General features: G+C 36.1%; 1 protein-coding gene across 11 annotated transcripts in view; it reads left to right on the top strand.

Moving 5' to 3' along the window:
• The window catches only part of CDH18 (cadherin 18), a 513,966-nt gene that overhangs the window by 370,022 nt on the left and 122,421 nt on the right, over nt 1-21,523 (top strand). For all 11 annotated transcript variants that reach the window (XM_030500750.1, XM_030500758.1, XM_030500767.1 and 8 more), the window contains one exon: nt 18,151-18,445. In XM_030500750.1, the coding sequence (XP_030356610.1) occupies nt 18,151-18,445 (295 nt within the window). The remainder of the gene's footprint in view (nt 1-18,150; nt 18,446-21,523) is intronic.

The following is a 21,523-nucleotide window of genomic DNA, read 5'->3' as shown; positions in this document are numbered from 1 at the left end:
TTGATGAACTTGTGGTGTGCATAAAGTATTTGTGCAGCATACAGCAGAATAGTGCTCTGTTATGTGTGTATATATATTATTAAGAGAGTGATTAATACCTGATAAATGCTCTAAATAGTAGCATTAGTGGCATGATCACACATTATTTTTGTATGTAAGGATATTCTTATGGTGATAATTCTAAACATAAGCTGTTTTAGAGAAACGTAAGAAAGTCGGTAAATCTGTTATTTGTCAAACCTTGCACCTTTTAAGAAATTAGAGCTAGAACAACCTGTCTTACAAGATACTTGGGGTTGTGTTTTTTTCAGATTTTGTTTGGCTCAAGAAAAATCTGCTGCAGTAGTATTTCAGCATTCCTACCTGTAAGATAAATGAAGTGTTGCTGACGTACAGTGAAATAATGAGTCCCTGAAAAAATGAGACCCTTTTTTTAAGCCTTTATAAATGCTACCTTTGAATGTTACAGCCTGATTTATTCATAGAACTGAATGAGTTTACCTGTCCTTAATCAAGGCAGATCACAGATTAGAAGATGATTTATATGTGAAATACCTAAAATGCTTTTTTAAAAGGGCAGAGAATTGTAAGTCAGGAAGAAGCCTCGAGATCACCTGTTCCATAACTATAGCCCACTATGGCACCAGCTATACTAACCCTTTCCTAACAGATTTTTGTCTACTCTGTCTTATTTAATCAGTACTCTTTCGCATCATCTCATTCATTCATTGTCTCTCCTGCTTTCATTTTTCCCTGTAGTTTTTATTTTTTTTTCTAAGACAGTTTTTCATCTGTCAGAGTTACTTGTGTATTAGCTACTGAAACTACATGCACAAGTTGAGGATGTTGGAGGGAAATAATTACATCATCATAAACTAAAATGAAGTCCTGTCCAGAACTGATTAGCTAGAAATGTTCATCCGTCTTAGCACGATTGTTAAATGCATAGTTGTTAAGTGCATAGGACATCAGAAAATGTTCCAAGAGTCCCCACTGGACATTCCAGGGCCCAGTTCGTTGTTTTCTGGAGCTCCTGAGCCAATGCAGCTTTTGCAGAGAGAGGTACCTCTTCCATGCAGGGGCTTCTTGGAGAACACATATATAGACCACTAGTAAAAAGTAATTTTTAATCTTGGGTTAGTAGGTAGTAGTTGTGATAACCAAGTCCAGTTAGCTCACCAGCTAAGGTTTTGAAATATCACCTTTCTCTTCTTTTGTATGAGACAGGGGAGCACAGCCATGAAAATAACTTGTTCCTCTACCATGAAGAATAAGTTTTTTATTGTCTAAAAAAATGAACAACTAAAGAAAGCATTTCAGTTTGGGAGGAGGAGGGAGGTGTTAATGTAAAGTGCCTTTACAGATTATTGCAATACCAAATTGTTTTTTTAACACACTTTTTTAACAGTGCAACAGAAAAGGGGTTTTTCCACTCTGTGCTTTTAGCAGTTGGATAAGATTAACAAAAATGTTAATATAATTATTTTTGGAAAAGGTTGTCCAGAATGGAAGTGAGAAGAATATTTTTATGTGACCAGACTAGTTTGGCAAAAATCTTCAATTGGTAACTGAATATGTGCTGGAATTAAAATTGAAAGCCAGCTGAAAATCTTTTGTTGTATCTCTTCATATACAGTAAGCCAGGCTTACTGCTGGTCAGGGATAGGTGTCAAAAACTCATATTCACTAGAAAGAAATCTTCTGGTTTATTGTGAGGTAGTATTGTGTTCCTATTTCACAGGCTTTCATTTTTCCCACGGGCATTTTTAGGACCAAATGAAACTTGAAAAATAATTATTTTAAATGAGTAGAAAAAAACCCCTACAGAACTCACGAAACATAGCATGAGGTGTGTGTGTAATGTCAGAAATAGAGGTAAAGCTCTTATGTTATTAGTGTAAGACACAAATGGTATGAATCTGTTCCTAGGTGTGCTAATCCCAGTGTACTGTGGACTGTGAAATTATTTTCTGGATTTTTATCATTAATTATATTCTGCTTTCACAAGGCTTCACTTGTCCTTGAACTTTTTGAGAATTTCACAAGGAAGTGTTCCCTTCACATGCTAATTTTCTGAATAATAGCATGATGCTAAAAGCACCACTTCCAGGGAGGAAATAAATAGCATGCAAACTCATGCTTTACTGAATGTCTGTTCTTGCTGTCTTTCTGCAAAGCTGTCATCTCAGCCATATCATGTGCTTTAGGCTGACTACTGGAAGATTTCTTCTTCTTTATATTAAAATACATGTAGAATTGTGAAAATCACCTTAATGCTCTGTGCAAAAGAAAAGGCAAAATGGGAGTTCAGTATTAGAAAATATTTGTATTTCTAAGTTGTCTTTCTCAACTTGATCAAGATTACTTAGGTGCTGTAAACAGGTGTGCATCTGCCTTCGCAGATTTGAATATGGATATTTTGGTGGGGAGGGACAGGGCTTGTTTTTAAACTGAAAAGGCATTTGTTCCCTAGCCATGCAGCTTTTAGATGTTGTTAGGAAAGGCTGAAACACCTATGGCCCTGAGACAGAAAGATCCTTAACTTATTTACTTTAACGAAAATTCCACATCATCTATCTTAATTCTAAAAGCAAACAGGTTTGGTTTTGGTTTGCTTCCCCCCCTATTAGAAAATTTCCTGTTTAATCATACAGAAGTGATAAGTACGTAAATTTTATAATTTTTAATGAGTATTTATCAACATACTGCTGCAAATGTACACTTTTGTTGCCATACATGTTTCTAAAACCCTCCATTCACTGCAGAATTTTGCATGCAGTTGTGCTCCCAAAATTCTCCCAATCAGTCAGCAAAAATTTTAGATGCCAGAGGCTGATGTTTAAATTTCCATGTGTCCTTGGTATCACACTTTATCAGGGCATTCAGTGTGAATGCAGTTTGAGGTGGGCTTTCAGGAACTGTAGTGCATGTAGAGGATACAAACAGATGAATGTTATAAGTTAGAATGCATAAGAGAGCACAGGGTAAAGGAGGTAAGGGAGGGAAAACCAAAAGAAAATGAAGAGACATGATGGCAGTTTTTGAAACATAGATGGCTTGAAGGACTTGAGGGGAGAGTTATCAGATGAGGATATGATACCCTGGGCTGAGGAGTGGGGCTTCTGTCTTTTCGGAATAAATGTTCAGTACAACAAACCACCTGCAGTTGCTGGGAGAGGGGGGGTGAGGGGGAAAGAAGGGTAATTCCACTCTGAAAACTCTGTCTGAACTCTTCAGAGGGCTTCTCCCTTCGATCTCCTGTACCACCTAGTAGTACTCTGCAGCTCAGAATTCAGCTTGGTTGAGAGATCGCTACTCCCGCCCTGACCTTGCTTACACAGACGGCTGGGCCTGAGCAAACAATTAATAAGGTAATAGCCATCTAATGTTTCGAGAACTGTCTAATCCTGCCATCCAGTGACCTAGTGTGAATTAACACTATCAAGACTTGCACTGCTTAGTGCCTAAGTAGTATTTTAGTGATGTGGTATCTGCAGATGTTGCTGATAGCTGAAGGATTATCATTTGTTAGCTCAATAGGCCTTCATCCTCCGAATAGGACACATTATCTCCTTTTGTTCCTTTTTTATTCAGTTTGAATTTAGTCCTGGGTCTGAGGAGGGAGCAACCATATTTTTTTTAGTATCTGTGTCCAGACAGCTTGCCATTACTTTAATGGTATCTGAGTAGTGCTATTTTGACTTGGCAAATCACTGCAAATCCATGTCAATGGGATTGGTTCCCAGAAATGCCAGATACTTTAGAGTCAGTAAAACAGTCATATTCTTGAAAACGAATGAAATAATTTAGTCCTCTTTTCCAGGCCATATAACCTCAGAGATAGGAGATTATTCCACCATACCTCTTCTCCTTTCCCCTTTCCCCTCTTCAGATCTGAAAATCTGAGGTCTGAAATTACAATTTTCTCCTTTTATGATGTTACCTAGGTTTATTTAAAATTTATATCTTGTCATGCATTATATATGTTTATAAAATATGTAATATGTGCTTTATAAATTAAGCAAACATCTTCAAAATTAATGTTTATTATTGAAAAAATAGCTGTTTTTTCTTGGCTTTATCTACCAGCATTGACAGCTTGATCCAAAGTCCACTGTCATCAGTGAGATTTCCTTCATGTTTGGCATTTCATAATTCAAAAGAAAGGAAAAGTGTCAATGCAAGTGATACGCAGCAATTCTAAGCCCACTCCAAAGAAATAAATACTTCTCCCTTATGTAAATCATAAGGATCTGTGGAATTCAAACCACAGGATATTTGTAAGGATGAGTATTTAGTGTGTTTGAGGGTTTTTTTAAGAGCAGCCATCTCAGTTCAGTGATTTTTCCCTTCTGATTTTATGCATCTGCAGGAAATGTCAGGTGTCAAATAATGAAAGTTAGAAAATTAAGTTTTGAAGCATATTTCTCACAAATTACAGCAAGTGATGTAAGACATCTGGAACATCTTTAATATGACTTCTTTTGGTAATAGTTGTAAGCCAGATAGAAATAAGTCACTCTAAAATAAAGCAAAACTGGTCCAGTGCTAGTGTTACCAAGCTCTAGTGGAAATTACTAGTCCCTGTTCTTCAGAATGTAGATTTATTTTTTTTTTTCCTACAAGTTAGGTCAGCTCAGGAATTTATCCTTCTTATGAAATCCAAAATATGCCTCATTGGCATCTAGAAAGGAATAATTTTGATACAATCTTTCTTGTGTAACTTCTCACATCAGCATCTCTTGTGATGCTGAATACTTTATTCTGTAGGTTTGTTCCTCTTGCTCACACAGGAAATTCTCCATTGCACGGATTTGTGCCTGAACAAAGATTTTATTTATATTAGCAGAAGGGGTGAAAAGAAGTAGGCATTTCCATTTTTCTTCAGAATTTTCTTGAGCACACCTTTAGTGAATGGGGTATTTACGACATTTCCAATATTTTTCTCATTTTTCTTTAGTTCTAATGGTACAAACCTAGGAGGTTTGTCCTCCTAGGACAGGAGTTAGGAGGAACATATTTCCAGCTGATTGAATAATGTTAAAAATTATCACTTGAGGAAAAAGAATAGTTCAGCTCTTATCAATATAACATTTGTATTTCTTCTGCCTAATCAGCAGTCTGCTTTGTTGCCATGAACTCTGGATTTAGGGCTATACTGCACCAGTGAACATAGTGACCTACTAGATTATTTCTTACATGGAATAAATCAGATTTTAGTAATATGAGTAATATTTATTCACTTTTAAATGACTGAGTGACAGCTTATATTCAGTGGGTGTTTGAAGTACCAAGCTGTTTATTTTTTCCTGAAAAAAAAGAACATTTTTGAACTTCCTAGTACTGGTGAAATTAGGTTAGAAAAAAAGACACTGGGAGATCAGAATCAGACTCCCAGGTCTTCTACTAGGCCATATGGGCGCTTCCTCCTGGGATCCTTAAATGTAAAGGAGGCAGTCTGTTATGGAAAATGTGTTAATGAATTAACCATACGTTCAAAAGAGACTATAGGTATTCTGTGTTGACACGTCCTGGTATTGCTAGCAAGAGTATTTAGTAGTAGGTATATTAATGGTCATTTAATTACTTCCCAAAAGGAACTTTTTCTGTTCATTTCCGTATCATTTTACACATTCTGTTTTATAAGCATAATTTGCACCTAACCATTTATTGGCAGCCAGTAGCTTTAGAGATTGTAATCCTATTCTGCCTGAACGTTTTTTGAGAGGGCAGAATGTGTCAGAGAGTGCTCGGGGAGAAAATCACTGAAATGTTAATGATAAATTACATCTGTATTGATATGTCAGCATATACATAGAAAAACTTAAAGAGAGGAATATATTACCTCAAAGTGTGAATGGTTTGTTTATGGCATTTAATGTACTTGGAATACTGGTCCTGGAGAAAGGTCAAATTTTAGCAGACCTTTTTTTTTTAATCACTTGTTTTCATAAATGATACCAGTGAATGGAACAATATGTCTGGGGTTCCTTACACGTACAGAAAGAGAAAGTTAGTGTTCCCTATTGGAATTAGATGATGATGAATGGAGGACAGTGCTTAATGAGAAACATAATCATTTGTGTTAAATGTAACATGCAGAATATAGTACTATTTGTGTTAGTAATTTGGCGAGGCTCTGGTTTGCTTTGTTGAAATGTTTTCTGTTAAAGACCATCAAAGGGTAACTGTGGAAGAGAGCAGTTCTCAACTAGCTTTTTCTTGTGCTAAATTCCAGATAATTCCATAGTCAAGAATTATGGCTATCCTGTAGACTATCCTGTAGACAAATGAAAACAAGTTCAAGTATCAAACATATGTGACTTTACAGTGAACAGCAAACAACATAAATATTTTTTTCAGTGAGAAATTCAGAAGTTTGAGGAGAAGGTTTTATTTAGTTTTTAAGTATCCATGTATCTAAAAATAAATTCTTCGGTTTCTAAAAAACACTTTTCATGTTTTTTGGCATATGGGAAAATCTGAATGTGAAAGTTGTTGCTCAGAAATATTAGAATATCAAATGTTAAATAATTTTGCACCAAAATTTAATCTGAGGATATCTGATTCATAGACATAGAGTCTTCTTGTATATCCTGTTGTATGAAAATACACCACAGCTGCTTTTAGAAACAAACATTTCATGGATTCAATTAAACATATTTGAAATTTAAATGTTGGTTTCTGGAAATTTGGAGAGCTTGGTCTTTTTGATTGCTATTTCAAAAGTCTAGTATCATTCTTCTTCATTGTTAGAATGTGTTTTGTCAATCACAGTGCAGAATGTACAGTGCTGAAAAGATATCATGCAGCACTTGCAATTTCATTGTCAGGTGGAAAACATAGCAAAAGATTACACATTACACAAGGCCTCTGTAGGAATGCTGTTAATTCAAAATGCCAGTCAGTCATAAATTGTGATACAAAATTGGTTTGTAAACATTTTCAGAACTTGGATTTTACTTGTCCAGAAGTTGCTCTGAACTAAATGTAAAAAGCGAGGGATTTACTCTGTCTTACAATCAAATCCTTGCAGTGGTGGCAGTACAGATGTTTACAGACAGATGGGGTCATGATGACTCTGGGAAGAATACAGACGCAGTTGGATGCTACCCCTTTGAAAAAATTGTGCTCATTGGTAATAATTACCTGATTAAAAAGCCTTCAGCTCAGAAATTGTACTTCTTGTACTTCCGTACATGTGCAAAGTACGGAAATACCTAACAAGGATTCTTGAAATTCCCCAGTTTACATCCATATGAGATCCAGGAAGCTTTTGTAACAGTTCATGAAAAGCATGCTAGAGTTAAGGACAGTTGTTTACACTCCCATTCACTGGGATTGATACGTTCCCATTTCTTTACTCCTACTTGTAAGAGCATAGTTATCACTGTAACAGTCGTGAACACTTCATAATTTCTTTTATTGCAGTCATTACATGACTTACATTTGTGGAGAGGGCTAGTGATAAGCTTCTGCTGTGAACATGGATCTTCTTCTGACTTCTTACCCAACAAAGATGTTGCAAGTATCATAGTTGGCATTATCAATAGATTTTGAGGCACTAGTGACCTTTTAAAGAAATTTGTGGAAACACATCCTCATCATGATGATGGAGGGCTCTTTTCTTCAGTCATGTAGTACTTTTTGCTTCTAGCAAACTGCAAGAGTACTACATTATAGGAAGAAGAAAAGTATCTGTTATCGGAAAAAAATTATATTCTCTTCCAAAGGAGATACAGAAAAGTCATCACTTGTGACTTGTAATGGAAACTCTATATAGAAGCAATTTTTCTACAAATCTAAATTTCACCACAGAAGAAGACAAGCTGTAGGCCACATAAAAGAGATGAAATGGCATTCCAGCTGCAAAATCTAAACATGCCTTTAAGTGTTAAATACTGTGGAAGCAGTGGATCAATACCACAATAAATCAATATTCGTATATTCAGTATTGTCTAAACACTTTCTAATATTTAAAAAGTGTATAACAAAGAACTCTTAACAAATAAAATGACCAAAAAACCCCACCTCAATAATGGAAACAGGCATTTCCCATTACCTGGAAGAATGCATTAACATTAGTTTTAAGAAGCTCACAGAAATACGCAGATGAAATCCTTGTGAAACAATGATCTCTGCAGTTCTTGATAATGCGTGGTAGTGTGTTCTTCTCAGTTTCTTCAGAATGAAACAACTTTTTCACCTGAAATAGAAGCCATTGGACAGTAGCTAACCTGTTTTCTTTCTACAGCCTTATGAATTTCTCAGCAAATTAGCTTCAAAAACATCAAAACCAAAAATGTGTGAAACATTTTTGGAAGGATGGGATAAAAGGAAGCTGGTAAATTAATTATCTCTCCTTGAACTTTTCCTCATAATATTTTTTTCCTAATCAAACTCTGTAACAGAGTAAGTAATCAAGTCCCCGGTATAGAATTTTCTCTTGTTGATTTTACATGGCTCACAAATACTACATCAGAAAATCACACATTTATTTTTATCTTCACAGTATTATTTAGGAAGAGCAAAGGAGAAAGAAGTAATTCAGAGTATCACATGGGTACACTGCAGACTTGTTTTTCCAGAGCTTAAAGATGAATATTCTGTCTTAAGATCTTTTACAAACAGTATTTGCTGTAGCACTGCCAGACAAACAAACAAACAAACAAATAAATCATGCTTTCCAAAAGAGCTTGAGTACAATTACACTTAGAGCTCTGTGCTCCAGTGAGCTATTTCTATCATTCCTGTTAATATCAGGAGAAGCTGTGTACATGGAGATCACGTGTAATGTGAAATTCATGGATCGGGGTTTTAGACAACTAATAGTTCTTTCTCATTTGCAAAAATCTAAAATAATCCTTAGTCTGGCTTTCCTGTTCAGTAAGGGCAGATATGTATTTTGTTTTTGGAAGACCCTGTTATCATGGATGTATTCCCTTTTTTCCCCTCTGAAAGGAAAAGCAGAGTTTGATTCACTCTTTGTGCCCATAAAAAATAATAATTTTTAAAAATGCTGCAAGGAGAGTAGCCTGACTGAGCTTGCACCAGTAATGAAGGTCAAGAGCACATGTAGAAAGTCTGCAGGAACAGTGTATGGAAACAGAAACTGGTTTTGCTCCATTGTTGTCACAAATGTGCTATGTTTTCCAGTGAAGAACAGCTTTTCACCGCTTCAGTATATTTCCAAACAGTTGCATCTCTTGGTGTTTCCAAAGAGTGCGTGCACTTACTGCTCTTCTGACCTTGACCTTTTCAATGTCTGAAGCAAACATTCTTTCGTACGAAAGCAGTCTTCCTTCTCCAGATAATGCAAGTTACGACATTGGTACCTAGGACTACTTCTGGCATCTTTGAGGTTTAATGCATCCGTGACTGTGTAGTTGAACAGTAAGGCATTTACAAGGAAAGCAGTGTTTCAGTGATTTAAGTAAATTAGAAGTTTGCAAGGCCTGTGTCAGAGAGTAGTACCATCAACAGAAGCACTTTTATTGAATGCTTGTGCCCATTTATAGGATTTTTAGAACTGCTTTATATTGGCATAACACCTCCTTATTGTGATCTGGTAACAACACAAACTGCAACAGAAGATTCTTCTTCCAGTGGTGATATAGTGTGGCAGGGCTTCTTTTAGCAACAGTGTATCATCAAACCCTATCACATTTGGATTCAAACACAGTCAAATTTATGATCCTTCTACATGGATCTAGGAATCTTAAGTTATTACCACAGTTCTACAGATTTATTGATTGTAAAGTGATTTTTTGATGACAGTGATTGTGAGGCAGTGCTGAAAACTGAAGACCACTCAATTTTATAAATTTGTCTAGAAAGCATGAAATAGTTTTCTGCACTGCTTAGTGATATACGACATGCCGAGGGAGAAAGGAGTCATGTATTGTCAGAACAGAATGCTATGAAGTAATGTAACTTCAATCCATGTATTAAATACTTGTTCATACACATTGAAGCCAGACTTTTGGCTACCGTAAAAACAAACATAGCACAAATCTGATGTCTAGATCTTGATAATTATTTGGCTCAATGTGACATGAAGCATTCATTTGAAGTCTAACTTACATAGTTTAATTCAACTTTTCTTTTTCCTATTGATGATATTCTCTGATTCTATTGAAAAGACAAGTTTCTAAATGTTCTGAAATTCTATAGCCCTCCAGTAATAATTTTTTTATAGCTTCAGAAATCCCTTCACTCCCCCTTTCTCTGGGAACTACAGAGTTCACCATTGTTTAATAATATCATGACTAGATAGACCAAGATATACCGTAATAATACCATGACTAGATAGGAATCTAGTTTGGGGTTTTTAAAACCTGAGTGAATTTGGTAGCTCAGGTCTGTGAAATTCAGATTACTCCTCTTCGAAAGAGAGATAATGATACTTGCCCTTTAAGGAGACTGCAAGATTTGAAAAAATAGAAGCTTTTATAAATAGAAGAAAAATAAATAGAAGACTTTTAATGATTTTCCTTGCTTAGTCAGAAGTAAAGTTGATACGATATGAAAGAGTGAAACACTTTTCTTCACTAATATGTTGTGGCCATTCTGCATAAGTGTCACGGGAGGTGAGCATTTTATGGGTTGCAGAGTGGAAGCAGTGTGCTGCAACTCTGAACCAACTCTTCTGGCTCTAATGCAGTACTGGGGAATGAGGGGTCTTGTTTTGTTTTCTCTTTAAAAATAATCTTTTTTTAGATAAGACCCAAACAAAAAGACCAGCTTAATTTCAAACATGTTTTAGAGTAATGGTTCATTCAGCTGTAGTTACTTAGCCCTGGGACCTACAAACAAATATATTTGCATAATTATACTTTCAGAAGACCTTCGTTAGCATGGTCTGCAACTGGATGCCTGTCCAGCTCTTTAAAACCTGTAAAAAACCATGCTGTGTAAATCCTTCTTTCTTGGAAAAAGAATGGTCTCTATGCCCTCTTAGCATTTGGCCAAGTAAAAGATGTCTAAAATGAAAGCCTACTGCTGTGAAGAGATTTCAGAGGAAAACTTCAGCAGAGAGGAAGTATTTTTATTCTATATTGATTTAGACACATAGTACACTGAAAGTACAATTTTGGATTGTATTTTTCTTAAAAGTATATAGTGTTCCTTGAAAATGAAACAACAGTTTTATACATAAACGTTTTTGTGTTGTTTTAGGATTCCATTTTCTATTTTTCTTGTCTTTCACTGGAGTCCTCCTTTTGTACAGAGATAAAATTGAAGCTAATCTTGACCACTTGTGTCACCTTTAGTACACCTAATGTTACTTTAGATGTGATTGTCTATGCACCTGCATACTTTTGCCATTACCCAGTCTTCCCAAAAGCAGAAGTAAAGGAGCGGACTTCAGATAAGCACATCTTGGAAGAACAGATGTTTATATGCTGTAGTGTTACACTGTGAAGTTAATACAGTTTCAGTTGTGTTTTTCCTGGATGATTGCAATCCAATTATTTTTTTTCTATCTGAGAAAACCCGTTCAGCAGATGGGGGCAATTGCAATTCTATATTTTCTTCCTCTGTTTGACAAAGGTGTGGAATAGCTTCTTCTCGTTTTGTGGACACTGCTATGGATAATACAGTTATCTCCTGGGCTAATGATTCCCTCTGAGAATTCCATCAAAACGTGTGACATTGCCCAGAGCAGTATATTTCATTAAAACATATTTTATAGCTCAGACTGAACGAAGCAAGTCTGCGGCAAATCTGAGGATGCTTTTACTGCATAGGCACAATGAACATTTCAGTAGTATCAGTTAGACTGATTTTGCAGTGTGCGCCATTCAGAACAATTTTATATGAGGTTTTTACTACTACTAAGTTATGGTATCATTTCTTTTAAATTACATGTTGTGTCTACATAAACATCAAAGGAAGTCAACATGATTGCAGTGCTGTTAGAGAGTAGATTAAAACATTTTTTACTCAGTGTTTTAGTGTGATACTACTAATTCTTTATACGTATCTACATTTTGATGGTTTTAGTGAAGCATTAAACAATTCTGCATAACAAAAGTAAAGGAGTGTACATACATTCTTTTTTAATATATTCTCCTATGGTTTGCTAAAGGTCCTAGCTCATGTTTGGGAACAGCTTTGTCATTGGTCTAGGCTGGGCACTCATTGGTAGACTTTGCTATGGTACTGTTGTGCTGGGGCCTTCTTGTTGTGTGATTAAACTGCTTGGCAGTGCCAGCAGAATTGGGAAGGGGAGGTTCTGCTGCTCGCCTTGAAAGAATGTGCTGCTCCCTAGGCGGAAGACTATGCTTTAGTCAAAAGACATAATGGTAGTGTCACTACAAGAACTTAGGTTTTGCTTTTGAAATTCTATGCATATTATTTTGTTTATTATTTGTCAACAATAAGTTTTAAGTTAATTCTCTGCAGTTATTTTAAAATAAGTTTATATGTACATAACCACTTCTGCTCTTATCAGATTTGTTAAGTTAGTGCAATGGTTCTTGATCTTTTCAAATCAGCCTCGGATTTGAATTTAGCACGTGTATGGGAATCTGTTCATATTTTTTTCTTTTTCAACATAACAGCACATATCTCATATCCCAAGAATTAAAAGAATTAAAATATTGTAAAAGTAATTACTAGTAATTACTAGTTCTCTTAAAATGCCACCCACACAGCACACCAAGAATCCAGATTATTCAGTTAAGGCAAATGGGGGGAAGCAGCACACAATTAAATCACAAATAGACAACTCTTCTACTTTACAACTGCCCCTCTTATCCAGGCTTCTTTCTCGTTCTCCTGGTCATGCATGGTTTCCTGGTTGTGTCTCGTGTTCCTTAGGCAGGTGCAGGGAGAGTGGTTATCACTGCGAGTTGTTAGCATCCCACATTTCCAGCAGGAGCAGGATGTTGCCTTCCTCTGCAGTATTTTGATTGGTTTTATAGTACTTATTGGTGTGCTTCTTCCCATTGGGCCCTGCTTCTATACTTCTTTCTCACTATTTGTGATCATTTTCTTGACGAGTACATATGCTTAAATGTTTGGATGTGTGATGTGGCTAAGTATTACCCAAAACAATGAAGTAAAATATGTATGAACATGAAGGGTGGTGAATAAGGCCAGTAGCCAAGCAGTAGGTACCTGTCTGTTTGGTTTTGCAATTAGGCTTTAGCCACCTGATTGCTTTGCAGTTACTAGCAGTAAAAAAACTGTATTAGCTGGGCAATAAGCCTACAATCTGTGCATTCATTTTACAGCAGTTAATGTATTGGTGCATCAAATTATAAGTATTTCAAGACTTGTAATATCAAAATTAATAATAAGAATGTAAAGAAAACTCTTTTAAGAAACTGAAATGTTTGGTATGCCTCTTCAGATTATGCCTTTGGAAAATACAGCCCTTCTACACTTTCTGCAGAAATACTAAAAGAAAGTTAAAGCATTTAAATGGACTGATGGAAGAAAAATGTTTAAATCTCAGCCAGACAAGGGCACCTTGGTCACTATTCTGCAAAATCAGTCATACACTGCTGATACAGACTACCTAAGGATTGAGAAACTGTCATAAATCATCCTGAATCCAACCTGTTACTAAATGTGTCAAGAAGTGGAGCCCACTGGGTTGATAATGGTGACACTCTAGATATGCTCTTCGTCTATTCTTTTAACTCCTTTTCCTAAAAAATCTGAGAAATAAAGACAGGAATAATGCCCAACAGGGTATGAAAATTAAATACTTGCTGGTGGTTTCTGGTTGTGGACAGTTTCAGAATAATTAATGGATATGTTCTTGTTAGGAACATAACCAGATCAGCAGTGATAAATGTTTTCAGAAGCCAGCCCATCAAATAGGATAGAAACTGCATTTCCACAAGGAATTCAGAAGCCTGCACTGGCTGGAAGTTGGGAGATTAGAGATGTTGCTGTCAGGGAGCAGCAGAGTCAGGCAGCTTCCTGGGGATGGTGGCCCTGGGGGGCTGCAGTGAGCTCCTGAGCCATGGGTGGGTTTGGGGAGCCCTTGGGGGGTAGGGAAGGCCAAGTAATGAGCGCAAGCTGTATAGTCTCTAGTGATTATAGTCTCTAGGCAAAGTAATTTTTAAAATGGTTTGGGGTCTAAGGTGAGATTGCTCAGGGAAGCAAGTTGAAACAATTTAAGGAGAAAAAAAAGCTTCTTTAAGTAGCAGTTAAAAAGTTGATATCACAAATCAATCTATAATCATCAGATGCAGTGGACTATCATAGAAACGAAGACGTACTGAAAAACAATTTAATTTATGTTTTCATAGTCGTAGTTAAAACCTCTCATAGAGAAATCGGAGAGTTGTGTTCGAATGTTTCTTATTTCCCTTGTATTTCTTTTCAATGCTCATTACTCATCTCAACATTATGAGTTTCAGTTTGCAATGCGTTTGTATTTCTTTTTAAATTAAGAGATGCCTGCAATGTTCCAACTTTATGTCTCTGACTGGCGCAGCAGGGGGAAAAATAACACCACACTTAGTGTTTATCAAAGCTATTTATTCATATTACTGCATCATGTGAGTATCTCATCCTCTAGTCTATACATGTTCTTGCAGTAGTCATTGACAGAGAGAAATGGAATGTCCACACCCTTTCTAGGGATCTGGGTTGAGATGGCTTCCCAGATCATACAGGTTAGGTCTAAACTGGTGAACAGAACATGGGTTGGCTTGAGTCTGTGTTGCTTAGTGGCATTCCCCACTCTCTGTCAAATTAATCTGAAAGAGAAATAGTTACAGTAGTCCCAAGTAGAGAGAAAGTTCACTATTGAACAGCTATATTTTGCTCCCTTGCTGTCTTTTATAAATCATTATAGACATAGCTGCAGAATTTCAGTCTCCCAAACCATGTATTTGTAACAGTGAATCCCATTTATTCTGGTTAGAAATGCTTTTGTGGAATAAACCACCTATTGTGGAGATGATTTCATAGTACGCAGGAAAAAGAAAGGAGTGCGCCGTGCTGAGGGACATGAATCTCATTAGTCTGGTAGGCATTGTCTTAAGCAGGGGTTCCCAGGGGCTGTCTTTAGCACAACCCATATTGTAAATGTGTTTGAGAGAAGCCTTGATATTTTATTTTTTTTTCTTGAGCCAGTTTGTACTGAGAGGAAGTATTAAAGAAGACAAACAGTTATTTAATCTTTGCTTTACAGAAAAACTCAAATATAAACCAGCTGACTAAGGAAAGGCCCTTTTTTATGCAGTAGAAATGCTATGCAAAATCCTTCTGCGTGAATTTAAAGTTCAGCATAGAAATTAAAAAGCATAAATCAAAGTGTTATATTTCAAACAATGTAAGATATCAGGAAGTAAGGAAGCAGGAACTTCTCTTAGCTTTCTCTTGTTTTCAGGTATTGTCTTACAACTGCAGTGTAAAAGACCCAGCTGCAAATTGAAGGCTTTTGGTTTATTAATATTTCTAATGCTAATTCCTGACTGCATTTTTCAGTTGAAGTTTGTTGGGTAACAGGATGTTTAGCAGGAATCACTGGTTGGCCGTGCAGTCAGCTGAGAATCTTTTGTTTTCTTAACTTCTATTACTTGTTAGATATAAAAGCCCCGTGACTCAAAATGTACCTGCATTTTCATCACTGATTACAAGTACAAATAATTGTTTCTACAAAACGAATAATATCTAATATTTTAATTTGTGCTATCACAGTGAATTTCTGGGTGTGCCTTTCTATAGCATGGTATTGGAACACCATGTCTATGTTGATATTTGGATTTTTTGAAGAAAGCTTACTTCTGAAATTCTACAGCAGTTCTTTATTCTGTTGCTTTCTTACGTATGTAACCAGTTTCTTAGTTGGTTCATACTTTCCGTAATTCCAGTTACAAACACAGTGATTTTTGCTGGGATCTTTGTATAGTGTACCTGAATATGCTTTTACATATATGCATGCAGAGTTAAAAGGAGACAATGATGGAGATTCTTCTGATCTTTTTCAGTTTGGGGTAATTTCAACTTGAGTTCCTTATAGAACTCAGAAACTCAGCAAATTTGTCATTTTCCTGGGCATACAATTTTTCTCTTGGCTTTCTTGTTTGGTTTTTTTCTTTTTTTTTGGGGAGGGGGGGTGTGTGTGTGTGGTGTGTGTTGGCTTCCCCCCCCCCCATAAATGAGAGGCAGATGTTAACATTTGCAAACATGAACACTTAGGAATAATTTTATCAAAAAACGAACCTGCAGCCAGAGATACTCAATTCTGATTGATCGTTTCTGAAAAATTGGAATACCAGCAAACCAAGATTAGAATACCAGAGTACCTACTATTCTTGTTTTTAGGAATAAATAACTTTGACTAACATTTTGACTTTCTAGTAAGTTTGGATCTCTGGCATTTTATGTTGAGTGAATTATTCCTTTCTTAACAGAATACAGTATTATTCTGAGGATAAAAAGAGATGTAACCAGAATTTTGCCCATCTCTTCTTTAAGGAAAGGTTTAAGACTGTCCTGCTGTCCTATAAAAGCAAAGCCGAGCAAACAGACCCTTTCTCTGCTTCTTTCTCTCTTCCATTTTCAAAATAAAAAAAATGGGTCCACAGTGGTGACCCAGCTTTGGTTTGGTTATCCAGTCAGATCTTCCTGTGGCTCAGATAATTGCCTGGTGCATTGACTGAAGGTATGCTGAAGTTTACATGAGCTGACAATCTTAATTTTATTAGACTTTCCCTTGCTACCCCCCTCCCCCCACCCCATACAGGACAAAATATAAATTAGGTGCGACACCATAATTTCATAGATTTGGTACACAAGACTAAAAAATGTTATCAAGCCCCATATGCTTGCTTTTTTTACAAATAAACTAGATAATTTTAAAGGCAAGACAAAGATGTGAAAAAAAAATAGAAGTAGAGAGTGAGAAGCTATCAATCAGCATCTCTGTATGATTTAAGTCAGAAAAAAGATGATTTGTACCCCCAAAAGTCTATTTTCTCTATCCAACCTCAAATAGTTTCTGAACTGAGAATGGAAAGGAGTCTGGAAACTGAAACTTAGTAATGCTATGCTGCAGATATTGAGAGATAGTCAGAGCAGTGAGATAAGAATAAAAATGAGTTCGTAAATTAGGAAGTTTCCCTTCTGATTTAACATCACAATATAACTGCACTATACCTGAGGCTGTTCATTTCTGCATTATCACTTTGTTCTCATTGTGCACCTCAGTAAATACATTCTGTTCTCAAAGTTGTTCTAAAGAAAAAAAAATACAAAGCTTCTCAATCTATCATCAAAAATCACCTCTCCTTCTCAGAGAACACATCTTGATTTTTAATCTAAACAGGCAATTCTTTAAAGTCAAGTTAGAAGCACTGAGGCTTAATGTGGGTAGCTGTTTCATGTTATCTCTTAGTACATCAGGGTACTTTTTAACTTTTCCTTTCCCCTCGCCTGCCAATAAACGCAAGCTTTATTATCCTGAAGGAGGGGTAATATATTTAATGTGTATTTTATAGCACAGTGTGTGTTAGGACCAATGAAAATGCTAGAAGTATCAAAGTTCATTGCTTCATTAGAAATAATTCAAATACAAGCAAATTAGATGAGTTTCTAATTAGAACTAAATAAGCAAAACCGAGAGAAAATGGATGTATTTTGTTGTGGGATAGGATAATCCAGGACATACATCTGTCACTGCCACACTACACAGTTTCCTTTTGTAGTAAACTATGCTATCCTTGCGGCCACAGAAGGTAACATAGGTGGTTGGACTGAACTACGTCATTGAGGCAAGCAGTCCTCAGCGTGACAGCTTCAGGCTTAGTACTTAAGGCAGGGTTTCTAGCAATGAGTGCTGTATGGTAACTGCTAGAAGGACTAAAACCAAACCATAATAAAAGAAAACCCACCCCAGTTACTAGAATATTCTTGACTTAGGGAAGTTTTCTAGAATGGACATAGAACCAAAAAAATCCCATCTTAAAAAGTGAACTATGCTGGGTGTTTATGATCCTGAACAAAATGATCGACTTGACAGCAATGCCACATAAGGAATTATGACAAAAGGTGGGAAGGTTAAAAACTAAGTAGAATGGTGCTAACAGAAGTATTATAGTTTTTAGATCTTATGTGTAATAACCTTTTATGAAGTTTAATAGGTCATTTTGTATGATTTTATGTGTTTATATTCTACAGCTGCACTCCAATTCCGACAAAGGTGATGGATCAGTCAAATACATTCTTACTGGAGAAGGGGCAGGGACTATCTTTATTATTGATGACACGACTGGAGACATCCATTCAACCAAAAGCCTAGATCGAGAGCAGAAGACGCACTATGTGCTTCATGCCCAAGCTATTGATAGACGGACAAACAAGCCACTCGAGCCTGAATCTGAATTTATTATCAAAGTGCAGGATATCAACGACAATGCACCAAAATTTACAGATGGACCATACATTGTTACTGTGCCAGAGATGTCTGAAATGGGTAAGGAAAACGAATTGTTACATTCAGCAATCTTTTAACAAGTTAAAATGCCACATACTGTTTGACAAAGTTATGACACGGTTATTGTATCATTGATTGTATGCAAAACATATTACAGTTGAGATTATAGGAAGTCATCAAATGCAACCTTGTACTTTACTTGGAACATTCATATTAAGAAAACAGGCTACACACGCATGCTGACTGTAGAGAGTCACTCTTAATCTTGAATGCTTTAACAGACACTCCTGGGCAAATTATACTTTGCACTCTAGAAACAAGATGTGTTCACATATTCCTCATTCAACTACACTATGGTATTGTCTTATGTCTATATGAGTAGTCTGCGCAATTCACAGAATTAAATAAATACAAAGAAACTAATTTTCTAGACTACTTTAGACCATGGTGTCATATGTTTATTTACCTTGATTAAGTTTCTGATAAAGCAACCTGAAGTTCAGAAAAGTAGTGACCTTTGGTTTTCCCTGTTAGAAATATAGTTCAGATATATTCTTATTATTTGAGGTGCCAAAACCACAGCTTCTATTACAGATGTGCATAGTAAAAATAGTGCATTCCAAATATCTGTACAATTCTTTGTTTGTATATACACATGAAGTGTAGTAAATGAAATACTTGCGAACAGGTAGTAATCATAGCAGTCCTGGAAATACTGAAATATACTAAGTTTTAATCCTGAACCATGGAGTTCAGAGCTCTGACAGTTTGGAAGCAGAGACTGATTTTTACACCAGTGGCTTCTTCGCTGACGTAAGTGGAGTTAATCTTGTATAGAGAATAAGTATGCTTTCCTATCTACCGTACAAAATCAAATTGTATTAAATGGACTTTGCAGCTTACCAAATGTCGTGTTTTAAGAGGGTAAGAAGTTTCCCCCATTCTCTTTCTTTTCCCCTGACTTAGTGACTGCTTCTTCATTCTTTCTGTCACTGCCACTCCACTGACACAAAGGAGTACTTCCTTGATTTCCTGCTCAAAATGTCCTCCATATGTTATGTTCTGAAAAATAATCTACTAGTCTGCATCATAATTGTCTTGTTCTACTTTGTCCTTTGTAGGTACTTGTAGTATTTTTCTCCTTTTCCAGTCATTTCCTCTCTTCTGATTCCTCTCACAGTGTGCTACTTCAGACGTCTCTTCCCAGCTGTGGAGCACTCTAAGCTGTGGTCCCTCTCACAGGAAGAATGCATGAAGGGAGAAACATCTTTCTTTGGTCTCCTCCTATTTCATTCTTTCTTCTTCTTTCATAGGTCATTGTTCTCATATTCCCCCTCAACTTCCCTTTTATGAATTTCTTTCTTTCCACAGTCTGTTCTTTCTCTCTTAACTGCTACTTCATCTTTGTCTGTAATTTCTGTTTCCCCCTCATTCCACCTTTTCATAGAATCATAGAATCATAGAATAGTTAGGGTTGGAAAGGACCTTAAGATCATCTAGTTCCAGCCCCCCTGCCATGGGCAGGGGCACCTCGCACTAAACCATGTCACCCAAGACTCCATCCAACTTGGCCTTGAATACACTCTTATAATGATTTAACATTATTATTTCTAATAGCCTTTTGGGTCTCTACCAGAAGAACAATCTGTGTTAGCCATTCTTACTTGGTCAGTATCTAGCTAATAAAGATTATAAGGTTATTGATCAAAGATATTCCTTAAAATAATTTGCAAGCTGTTCATTGTTCTCTTAAATCTCTTGCTCTCAAATACTGACTTCTTTGATACCAGCTTTTACTTCAGGCTATAAACATGTAGGTCCATACCATCTACAGAGTGATGCTAGTGCGTATAACAGGATGTGTTTTTAATGTGCAATTGCCTGTTTTAACCATCTAAGCATACTATTGCAAATATCATCCCCAAGAGAATCTTATGGACATGTAGAAGAGCAGTATTTCTGTGAGTAATGTCATAACACCAGGTCTATTTATCAAGACACCTTTGTGGGAAGTACTACAGTGAGGTTATTCCCACTAGGAATGTTGTGGGCCTGTATGAAACCTCTTCACTTGTCTTTGATAATTCACTGTGGCACAAAGCTTTACTATTAGAGCTCATTTCAGTAGCATCTAAGCTCTTATCTCAGTTGTCTCTTGTTACACCACAGACTCTCGATGTTAAATTCATTTCCTTTATCAGCTGTCTTCAAAAATGCATAACTCTGTCTTCCTCTTTCTTTAGTTTCCTTTGTCTTTAATGGAACATTTTAATTAATTGATTATTTCCTTCCCCTGTGGAAGCCTTTTATTTTGTTCATAGGAGGAAAGACAGTGGAAATCAATGTTATCCTCAAAGTCAAAAGCAGCCAATATAATTATTTTTCATTTGTTCACTCAAAGTTCCCCTCTCTTTTCGTCCTCTCAAAATGTAGTATTCTTACATAGATGTTAGTCATAATTCTGTAGGAGTCTCAATCTTGGTATTACTGTTCAGCTACATTATAAATGTTACTGTTTTCCAAACAACAATTTGAGTAGTCTGGGATGGCATTTTGGGTTATAAAACAGAGTGGATTATGGTAAACCAAAGAAGTTTTAGTGTGTTGTGGTTTAAGCCGAGCTGGTAACTTAGAACATATCATTAATGCATATATTTTATAAATTAAATACTTTACTGGTTTTACATGAGGTAAATCATTAAAATATCTATACAGATATCCACAACACTTTTGTGTTGTTTCAATATAATTGAATTTTCATATCCTGCCATACAGGCAATCTGCTGTAAGCTTACAGCATATTTTCCTTGCAAATTTATGATCATTGTTTTCTTTTATTGATTTGTTTGTTCATTGCATTCTGAAAGCATTTTATCGTCTGCAGTCTCAGGAAGATTAATTCTATTATTGCTTCCACAGGATCCATTTTCTGTCAAATAATGGACATCCCTATGCCAGTTTTATTAGTTCTGTAATAAGCACATTTTTTGATATTTAGCTGTGGAGTCTATACATCACTGAAATCCTTGTTGTTATTGTATGAATTCCTAAGAATGCTTCACTACTTTAAAAATATCTTCCACTTTATTTCATGTCATTTAATGAACTTTCAGTGCT

This window comes from Strigops habroptila, chromosome 1, assembly GCF_004027225.2.
Source record: "Strigops habroptila isolate Jane chromosome 1, bStrHab1.2.pri, whole genome shotgun sequence".
Lineage (NCBI taxonomy): Eukaryota > Metazoa > Chordata > Aves > Psittaciformes > Psittacidae > Strigops > Strigops habroptila.
Note: the sequence above shows the minus strand (reverse complement) of the source record. Positions and strands in the feature narration are given on the sequence as shown.